The sequence below is a fragment of the Anarrhichthys ocellatus genome, unplaced genomic scaffold (assembly GCF_004355925.1).
Source record: "Anarrhichthys ocellatus isolate YVR2014 unplaced genomic scaffold, GSC_Weel_1.0 scaffold47, whole genome shotgun sequence".
Classification (NCBI taxonomy): domain Eukaryota; kingdom Metazoa; phylum Chordata; class Actinopteri; order Perciformes; family Anarhichadidae; genus Anarrhichthys; species Anarrhichthys ocellatus.
In genome coordinates, this window is record NW_022280077.1 from 2,376,541 (window position 1) to 2,387,534 (window position 10,994).

Genomic DNA, 10,994 nt, shown 5'->3' on the forward strand with positions numbered 1-10,994 from the left:
TCTCTCTCTCTCTCTCACACACACACACACACACACTCGACTGCACATGTATGCTGAGCACATCCTAACTATAAATGAGGCACATGTGTAGTCAAGAACTATTTGCAACCATCAACACTCTAAAAGCCTAAACAAAACTACACCGTCAGTGACCACAGTAACACTTGTGTGGGTATAAATGGAACAACGTACCAGGCCCCATAAATACAAAGGGTTTTAAAAATACAGATCAAATACTCACACAAATTGAATTGATGCTCAGGACAGTGTTACTGTTCCAGTAGCTGTAGATAGGTGGCAGCTGTGTGCCACTGAGACAAAATACTGGAAGCAGAAATACTGACGCTGGGTCGAGTTAATTTACACTTGATATAAACATTTGCCAGCATGAGATAAGTGACTATTCATTTTGGTGAGACATTTGGAGAGACTTAAATCTCTCAATGTCCTAAATCTTTTGAAATTGCTGAAGTAATAATCCTTTAGGTTGTGCATTGTCTTATGCTGCAGGATGTATATTATGTGGATGGTGCTGTAATAATACACCTCATGATGAATTAAGATGGAAAAAAGGGGGATATGTTTTGAAATTAAACAGCACAAAGAGGTCAGTTTTGACACAATATATTAAAGGTCAACCACATGAATCTCAAAGCTGTCCAAACATCTCTCTACTAGCCTACAAACAACTGTACATACATAACAATAAGTCACATGTGTTTGTTCACAATCTATTCCCTAGACCATCTATGTTCAGCTGTACTGTGGTTGGCATTCAGTCCGAGAAATTCCAGTGATTTTGACATTTACAAACGTGTCTTCATCTATTTACAGTCTATTTATCTCCACAAATACAGACAAGGTAAAAGAACTTTGACAAGGTACAAAAAAAATCATTCAGGCAATGCAAAATTTTGATATAAAAAGTCTGGAGAGATAAAGTATATTCACATATAAATACTGTACATACATCTGTAATACGGGACATTTAAATAATGCTGAGACTGAAACATTTTGGTGAAAATGGTTGCGGGTTATATCACATATCCTGGTCACTATAGTGACGCTAAGGAGAAAGAAGAGACAGGTCGAGACAGATTTCCAAGTGTACACTACAGTCAATACACACGTCCTTTCTTCCTAAATCAAACACACTCCTTCTAAATCATGCCCCCCCCCTCATGAAGGCTCACACTGGCACATGCAAATTACAAGGTAGAACATCTGTGAAGATCATCTGTCGTGCATAGAGGAATACCTGAACTGTGTTCTGCAAACGTCAGGACAAAGAAATCCAAGGATATTCTCTCCCATTTTCTATCTTTTACTGCTTTCATGTCGACCGGGACAAAGACAAGGACACAAACATACTCTATGTGAGGAAATTACATACACATAAGTAAAAAAAAAAAAAAAAAAAAACAGTACAAAATGTTATTTTTCAAAAATTTCCGTCAAAAAATTGTAACAGTCCCGTAAGTCCAGATCAGCAGCACTGGTCCACTGTGTTAAACCGAGGTTTCTGATTGGAGCAGCAGTATAAACTTGTGAGACTTGAGGTCGACGTACTCCTCGGTCAGTCGAATGTACGGGATGCCCTTGATGGTTACAGCCAAGCTAAAGTCAAGACACTTCAGTAGGAACTCTGACCCCTCCTTTATGCCGCCAGTGACAGAAGCCTCGCTGACCAACGTCCACTGGTCAGCCATCCAGCGCTCAGGGCCGTACTGCAGGGTCGGACCAGGGGCCAGGTAGGCCTCAAGGAAGGCCTGGACACACAGACACAGCCAACCACACATGTTCACCAAGAAAATCGCTTTGTGAAGGACATTTATGATTAAAATTATATTTCTTCATTTGCATACTTTTGAGCACCATTTCTAATTGCAAAAACAACATCAAAATACTATATTAATTGTTGAGATCTGGAAATACATGGCAACATGTGTTTGTCATGCCAATGACTGCCTGTATGTGTATTACATTCAGACGGCATAGTATTAAGATTGTTTTCCATGTTTTTGGCGTGCCAGTTTAACTGATAAGTCAAAACACTTTGTTTTGTTTGTTGTGCTGTTTGCTGTAGCAGTGTCATTGTGTTCCCAGATTTCAGCAGATACATTGGTGAGTACAATGCTATCTTAACATGATTTCCAGAACTATGCAAAGAAGATCCAAGTTGTACTAATCTGGGATTATCCTTTACATCCTGTTAAACATGTACTTCTGTGGCTTGAAATATTAACAGCACATTGTATTCTGACATTACAATATTTCAGTTATCTAGAGAGAGAGGTTCAAAGCCAAACTCACCTTAGGACTCATGTTGTTGACGAGGCAGAACGCGAGGTGCTTCTGGATGCTCTCCATGCTGTGGGAGTGCTGCCTCCTGGTGGTGCGGAGGTACTTCTGCAGGGCCCGGGCCATGGAGGGAAATATAGCCAGAGCTGCTTCACGCACATCCATGATGTCAGACGGTGTTGCATGCTCGTCCTCTTTCTTCATCCGTCGGACATGTGTGAAGGCCTCCTCCACAGCCACCACCAGCCTGACAAAGAGGGAACAATGTTCCTTGCAGCTTTATTACTTGACAGGACTGTTGTGAAAAGAGCCAAAACATTTAGCTATTGTGACAAACGTGAGTCTGATGGATGCTCGCTTCTCACTTGTACATTTTAGAATGCCATGCAATGCATGAGCATACATTGAAGAGGCATTAAGTTGGGACTGGATATTTATATGTACACGTTTTACTTGTATGTCGTACAAGAGTTTTAACTCTTAACTGTGCTTTTGCGATAAGAGGAAAAACATATTTTTAAAGAGTAATCTGACAGTTGAATAATCTCTACAACAACTTTAAACTGGCAGGTCACAATGTTTCTTGGTTTTCCCTGACTATTGTTTTAAGACAGATATAAAATAATTGTGATGCCATCCTTAAAGGAGGCTAAACAAGATGTGCATTCAGACCGATCGCATTTACGTATCGAACTGCATGTCTGACAGAGTCTATAGATCAGTAAGCTGCCCTCCCACATGAAGACATTTGTTCCCTGTGGCTCACCTGGCTCTACGTTTACGGACTCTTCTCTCGTAGTCAGCCTCTTCGTAGTACAGCTCATTGTGGGCGCTGTCTTTGCGTTTGGCGGCAGCTGTAACCATGGCTCGTGACTGATTCCCATTACCAGGCTGCGCTCCTGCAGTGCTCCCCGGGGCTGCACCGAAAGGAGAGGACAGAGGCAAATTGGTTATACTAGTTTGAGCAGGAGAAAATAGCACCTGACCCCACCGGAGTCTCTAATTAATGGGCTGTATCTCAAACTGAATTGTGGAGACAGGAAAGGTCAGATGGGAGGATAGCTCAGCTCTTACACATCACTGGAGGTGTCCAACAACTATGAATCAGCCTCTTCAGTGTTATCTCTAATGTATAGGTTGGACAAAATATTTAAGAAGAGTGTTTGTTACTTATCTGGGGCATCCTGCCAAATCATGTGTCTCAGTCACAGAGAATGTTAATTATAGCACTGAGAAAAGAGGAAAATTCCACTGGAAGCCTCTACGTTTCTCTGATGCAGAAACCTTTATATTACAGTGTAGATTAAATATTCATTCTTTTACACTTCAAAGGCCATAGTAATATCTGTGAATTCACTGGTTAGTGTGACGAACTCATAAAGCTAATGGAGCTTGTACATTAGTATATTAGGGTTCCTGGGGTTTTATAGTGGGGGAGTAAGGTCTGGTACATATTAATGAAGATCAGAACAGTTTGGGGGAGGTTATAGAGAGTAAGCGCTGCAGGTCAGGTAAGGATATAAATCATTAATAATATGATCTGCATAGTATGTGCGTTTATAGTATACGTGTGTGTGCAGGTGAGAAAGAGATGCCGAAAGACGCAATAAAACATGGATGACAAACTAGTCTAGTACATACTGTGGAAAGAATGCAGTGAAAACATTTGAACAGGAAGAATTGTAAATATTTTCCATTGAAAATATGGGTAAACACAAAACTCTTTAAGTTCCTGGCCTACATATTAATGCTATGAGCAGAGCGACTTTGGGTGAATAAGAAAGAGAGGGGTGGGTGGGTGGGGGTTGAAGCGAGTGCAAAATGAAAAGAAAGAAGGGGGGGGGGGGAGAAAGTGAGAGCGAGTCGAGTTGGAGACGGGCTGAGTGGGAGGAAGGAGAGATGTGGGAGTATGTGAGGAATGAGCGTTCCTCTGATGAATTATTTAAGGCCTGAAATTCCGCGGCCCCCTAGAGGCCTCTCCGCTGCACTTTGATCAGGAGGGGGGTGGGGTGGAGGGAAGGTGCGATGAGGACAACACATCCCATACTGCATCCCTGCCATAGATCATCAAATCCGCTGTGCTGTGTAGCGGGAGGGGATTTATGGGCGGTGAGGAGAGGACCATTTTAACAGCAAGAAGGAGTGCAATGTGTGACATTACAAGGTGTGTGTATGTGGGTGCAGGGACAGCATCACAGTTGGAGTTTGTGTGTGTCTGAGTGTGTGTGTGTAGTAGGAGTGCTTGCCGCGGATGCAATATATACATTATGTCAGGGACGGAGGCTTCAGAGTGTAGTGAAGATGGAGGGAACTGAACTGTGAAATTAGTGGCTTCCTGTGATAAAGTGCTGGGTAGAGTGACGTTGAGGACTTTTATCTGTACTTACGGTCCAAAAGGTATTTTCTCAGTTTGTTTTTAAAAGCTGCTCATGAAAGAGATGGAGATGGAAAAGGAAAGATCACAAGAGGAAAGCAGAAGGAGCGGAAGTTGTAGTAAAACAGGGATTTGATATACAAAGACAAGACTTTGACTGTGGCTTAGATCCAACAAAGAGTCAGACTTCAGATAGATGTCACAAAACTGTCTGGCTCTCGACTATTTTAAGTAAGACTTATTTGCTGTGACAGAGTAGCCACAACAAACCGCTCGGCTCCCTTCCCTCCAGCAGAAAACAATGTTCCAAGGACTATTTGAATTCAGTGAAGAGCGTAACAAAACAAAACATTCCGGAAACATAAAATCTCGACACAGTGCTTCTGCTAACTCGTCAGTCAGGCTCAGGATAGTTTCTTTGGGAAAATAGAAATGACTGGCGACGTCCTCACTGCTGTATATTTCAAACTGTCAAACCTTCTCATTCCACAATATGCAATATTGTTAGAAAACCATGAATTAGATTCATGCTTTCCCCGTATTACGTCTTTTGGTGCCACTGGTCAGCAGGTGCCACTGATTGTTACCATGTGGGAACCAATGAAACACTGAGAAGGACGTCAAGAGAAATCCTATAAAATATAGAAGGTACTTATTTGAAAATACGAGGCGACTAACCATCCACGTTGTAGACCTTCAACCCGGCCAGGTGTTTGGCAGCCCGGTGTTTGGAGGCAGAGAGAAGGGCTGGGTTATGGAGTGGGAAGTCTCTGTAGTAATACTCCAAAATGGACAGAGCAGCCTTTTGAATGCTGCATGCGATGAAAAAGAGATGGAGAGGGTAAACTCGAACACACAAGAAATACAATTTACATCACGACTGACATATATAAGAACCTGAATGATGCCCTTGAATCCACTGAACACTGAGATGTTTTGTTTAGCCTGATGAAGCCTGATAAAGATCTCTGTGTTATTATATTGTTGCTTCATTTTAAAGAGTTCCTCACAAATTTAGCATTGCACTTGTATAACACTGTCGGATGTGTTCACGACTTGTCGATGTGTGAAATTGGTGCAGTTCCGGTTTGCGTTATTGGAAGCTATTAATACAATATGTATCCTTAGTCTGTTTCTGCCTCCTTTCAAGGTTTCAACCTTTATGCAAATAAAAAAAAACATTTCATTTTTAGCTTCATCACACAAAGCTTATCTAAGTAGAGTTGTCTCATAGACCTGTTGAAGTCATATGCTCGATCCGTACAGCTGTCTATGGCTGTCTCTTATGAGACAGCCATAGGACGAGCGCCTGTGTGCACTGTGTCATCCCTCCCCTCAACTCCTAGAATAGCTCGCCTTGAGCAAACTAGACGGGGAGGCTGATGAGTAACTCAATTACTGCCTGTGCCAGTCTTCCCTGTGGATGAAGGGATGTTACACACACACTTCAACAGTGCATGACTGTGACCAAGTGCCTGTGTGTGTGTGTGTCTAAATGTGTACTGTACGGATGGGTCATATTCAAATGTACAACTCTGATATGCTTGTATTCATAGATTCTTCTTTAATCCTCCCGTTTCATTTGGAACCATATACGTACCTAAGCTGTCCTATGTTGTATTGACGTGTCTCTCCGTCTGTGGAGCGCATGACAGACGCGCTGTAGCAGGGCTGGAGGTGGCGGAGCTCCAGCAGCACCACGGCCAGGTAGTGGACAAACAGCTGGGAGTCCACGAGGGACACAGCAAACTGGACGATCCCATGGTAGTCCTCATCCTGCTTAGACCACATGACCGGTTTACTGAAAACATTTACTGCAGGATGAAAAACAATTCTTATTCGCATTCCACCTATATTTAAAATTAAGCATCTTGTTTTCAACAGCAAGATTGGCAGCAACGACAAGTTAGAGATGAATAAATACCACAAATGAATAATCAAACCGAGTCCGATTAGTTAGCATTATTGTCAGATAACCAAACAGCTCTGATGCATGAGCCTCAACAATAAAAGCCTAACATTAACCCCTTCAACATCAATTTCCCACTTACCTTGAAGGACTAACATGAACAAATATTTTGTGACTAAATGATGGAGCACACTTATTATCTTTGAAGCCATATACATACTTATATTGCTCTAATGGCACACTTTGTGACCCACCTGTGCATCAAGGATTCGGACCCCATAGAAGAGCCAATAAGACATGGTGAGCAGGAGTGTGAGCGTGGTGAGGAAGGCGCGGTACACACACACTCTGGGCAGGCTTGCACGGCCTGGCTTGAGAAACAAGGCCCACATGGCCATCAGGAGGATGAGGAGCTTGAAGGCGATGGAGAGGAATAGGCCCTCACAGGCTGCGCCACAAGCCTGCAGCCTGTCCGGCCACATTACAGCCGGAAGAAGCAGGAAGGCCAGGGGAGTGGCCAGCACCAGCAGCCCCACACATGAGCCCACAGCCAGGGGAAGATAACGTCGGAAGCTTTCGGTCCGATCATACATTTCCTTCCCAAGTCCAACCACTTCCTCCTGGGAGATACTCAGCTCTGAAGTGCCCGTCACTGCGGTGGTGGTTTCCCCCCAGTTGTCATCCTGAGGGAGGAAAGAAACAAAGGCCAAGGAAGCGTATGTTACAAGCCATGGATGTATATATAGAGGTATTGGATTGTGTTGGCACTTAAAGGGTTGATTCAACCAAATTAGACCAAAAAAATGTAAAAAGCTGCATTAAGAGGTGTTTGGCCCTGTGACATATTATCTCGCCTTATTAATTGAACAAAACAGTTTCCTATTCGTATATCCAGCTCTGTGCAACATTTACATTCATGTGAATGTCAGTTTGCTGAAAACAGCTGCCTGCTGCGTCTGGATACACGGTGGAGGAGAGCATTGCTTTGGAAAACAAAGCAATGAGCTGAAAGATGCTAAAAGACTCTGAGACGCTGAGGGGCACAGATTTGAGTAATAATTCTGTGAAAACATAAAAAATAGTGGCCAGTGCAACTTTAAATGTCAATGTTCAACATTGTGAGCACAAATTAAATTCTGTTCACATTTTGGTATTGGGGTAGAGAAGAAAATCTCAGAGAGAGATATCTTATAGCATGGGCAACGGCAACCAAAACTATCTGCATTCCTAAATACCCCTAGAGGCAAGAGAGATGTGTTTCTTTGTCATTTTAAAATGCCCACTGACAAAATAGACAAAGCAGAGTGAGAAACTGGCAAATTAACTGATAAAAGTATAAACCTGTGTCTGACATGCAACAATTCCTCCATTATCCTATCTTACTCCCGTCTCTGCACGAGCAATCATGGACTTTATGCACCGTTCACACTGCACATCCTTCATGCCATTTGGAGATGTTTCATTTTCTTGGAGTTTTGCCTCATTATGACGGGCCTTCAAAGTCCCTTTGATGTAATGTAAAATGACAGGTTGGGGAGGGCTGTAGCGTTCACGTTGGCAAGAAGATGCCAACATATGCGCGTAGACACACACACACGCACACGCACACACACACACACACACACACACACACGCACACACACACACACACACAGAAGCTTTCCAGGCCCATCATTGCAAATTAGAGTCATTTTTTTCTTTTAGCCAGCAGGGTCATTTTCTGCATAAATATTTCCAAGAAAGAGTGACAGGGAGTATAAATTCATGACAAGTCTGCTCTAAAGAGGCATTTCTCTTTTTTGTGTGCCTGTCATTAATTCAGGTAATTAGCCATTCATTGTTCCCCAGAGTGTCACTGCATTGTATATCTCTCCAACTACAACCAATCACAGGAACAGCAGCTGCAGGGGCAGCGAAGAGGGCTGGAAGAAAAGACAAGCTGAACAGACACACACCTATCACATCAAACAGTCTGCAAAGCCCAAAACTATAGAGCCATATGGGCCTGATCAAGCTGCTGGGAAACCAGACAAGCTGCAGACAGAAGACGGTCGCATTGAATCTCACCGGTCTAGAGTGTGTATTCCCCTGTAAATTGCGCCTATTAAGAAGTTAATATAACTTTTGCAGATTAAGTGAACCCTGCTGCTATTTGTGGAATGTGAAATATATGAAATTGACATGGCGTTTGCATATTTCCAATCAGGAAAATGCAGCATGAACATGGTGCATAAATATGAATTCTGTGGTCCATTGCTGTTCACAGCTAATTAACTCCGCCATGCTGGAGGAGGGGATGCCAACAGGAGCCAGAAGATGAATGAGCATGAGAGGAGGAGAGGGAGGGTGGCAGTGGTTTAAGGTGTGGGATAGAGGTAAGAAGGGAGGTGGGGGAGGATCCAGAAGCAGCATTTCATTCTGGGTATCTGCCTACCAGACTAATGTGTGAGGCCAGAGGTCGGCTATGTAAGTGCAGTGTCAACTCTATTTAGTATCCAATCTCATTTATAGTCCTCTCACATCGCACCTCTTTCAGTCTCTCTTTTACCAGGGTCCAAGGGAACAAGTGGGAATACAAAAACAATATCCCATTAAGCTTGACAGTTCATTCTTAACCGTGGAAACAACAGTTGACTAAACAATCTCCACTTCAGGTCCACTTATTCATCTGTTCTGGAGCTGCTTTTGACAGCATGAAATATCATCAGCAGATAAAGTTTGCTCAGTTGACGCTGTTGATACTTTTAGATTAAGCAAAGTGGGCTTAATTTGTCTTTTTCGATCGATTTTATCCCTCTGTCCACAGAATGCTTTTATTTATCACACCCAATAAAACTCCTGCTGCATGTAATAATGTGGACAAGTTGGATTTTCGCAATCATAAAATTTGGGCTCTCTGATTGGAGCTGGAATTATTGTTTGTTGTTTTAACGGGCTGTATTTATGACCCAATATCAGATCAGAACTGTGTACCTGTTCGGTTGTCTGACAACATAAGCAGAAATATATGCATATAAGTGACTAAACCTTGAGTTTGTCTCTACTTAAACACAGTGGGGGTGATTATAGAGCTCAAGAGAAGCTGAGAGTCAACAGAGAAACCAGAATGTTTGTGTCGCTCAACACCAGATGTCAGCTCTGAGGCACAGATTTGCTTTTTCCCGGCTGATTGAGGAGAAAGAGGAAATTTTGCTTATTTTATTTTCCTGTATTTTACAAAAATGACACAGAAACCGACACTTGGTTTGGTGCCGTAGGCTAAACCAGGTGCAATAGGGTTTTTTCAAGGAAGTCATTTTGACACGTCACAGTAGGAAAAGCACCGGTGTAAATAATAAAATGAACATCCCGCTGTTGTGCGTGCTGGCTCACTGACACGGTTATTCAAGACGCTTGAATAGAAAAGAGTCATTGTCAGTGCTAGTGGTAACACCAGTACTTTTGCTACTGTGACAATGTTTGCTGTGAAAAGTCACACACGTTTTTTGACAGTTCAGGTAAATATGCACAGACGGTTAATACGGACAAGCTTGCATGCTCATGTCTCCTCTCGTGAGAGAAACAGTGTATCACTTACCGAGCTAATACACTGTTAAAACCAGCCATTAAGTCTCAGGGGATTAATCCCGAAAGATTAACGCTTCACTAATCAGACCTGATCTCTTCGTACAGTAAAGCGAGGAGAAAGAGTAACTGAGAGAGAATGAAACAGAGAAGGGTTACAGAGGAGAGAGGGGGTAGCATGACTGCTGCTGCTTGCTTGGCAGTCTTTTCATCTGGCAGAGGGTGAATATGGATTATGGTTAGGCCTGTTCCACCATCCCAAAGCACAACACAACAACATACTGATTATCACCGTTCACACAGACTCACACACAAAAACACACACACCAAACAGTCTGCCAGCTACAAAACACAATAGCAGAGCCCCAGTGGCAGAGGTTAAAATGACATTTACACATTGGTGTGTTTGCGAGCGTATTAGTGACGCTGTGTATGTGTTTGTGTTCTAAGTGAGTCACAGGAGCTACGGGACAAAAAGAAATGGCATTAGATTAAAATGCCTGGCAGGTTTCCTACAATTTACTCCATTCTTTTAATTGAGGTGGTTATTTCTTTATTACATAAAAAGCTGCAAGCGTAGTAGCTATGAGTAGGTGTGTGCGTACAACTAATCATTGAAAAGGGCAAAGAAGCAAAGTATGAAATGCGAAAACAAAAGTACGCGCTTCTCCCCATACGCTTTGGTATTGCTAGAGCTAACGTTGTGATTTGAATTCGCTGCCTTCTGGCAAAAAGTCACAACGTCTCACAAAGCAGCATGGACAGTCTCAGTGACAGCCTTGTTGCTCTCGCTATGACTCACACACACACACACACACACACACACACACACACACACACACACAC

General features: G+C 42.8%; 1 protein-coding gene across 1 annotated transcript in view; it reads right to left on the reverse strand.

Annotated features, from left to right (window-relative positions):
- Positions 1-608: 608 nt before the first annotated feature.
- LOC116395506 (vang-like protein 1) overlaps positions 609-10,994 on the reverse strand; it is an 18,218-nt gene continuing 7,832 nt past the window's right edge. The window contains exons 4-9 of the mRNA XM_031869449.1: positions 6,839-7,267; positions 6,276-6,451; positions 5,354-5,487; positions 3,068-3,218; positions 2,314-2,548; positions 609-1,769 (exon numbers count right to left, since the gene is read on the reverse strand). Coding sequence (XP_031725309.1) covers positions 1,509-1,769; positions 2,314-2,548; positions 3,068-3,218; positions 5,354-5,487; positions 6,276-6,451; positions 6,839-7,267 — 1,386 coding nt within the window. The 3' untranslated portion in view covers positions 609-1,508. The remainder of the gene's footprint in view (positions 1,770-2,313; positions 2,549-3,067; positions 3,219-5,353; positions 5,488-6,275; positions 6,452-6,838; positions 7,268-10,994) is intronic.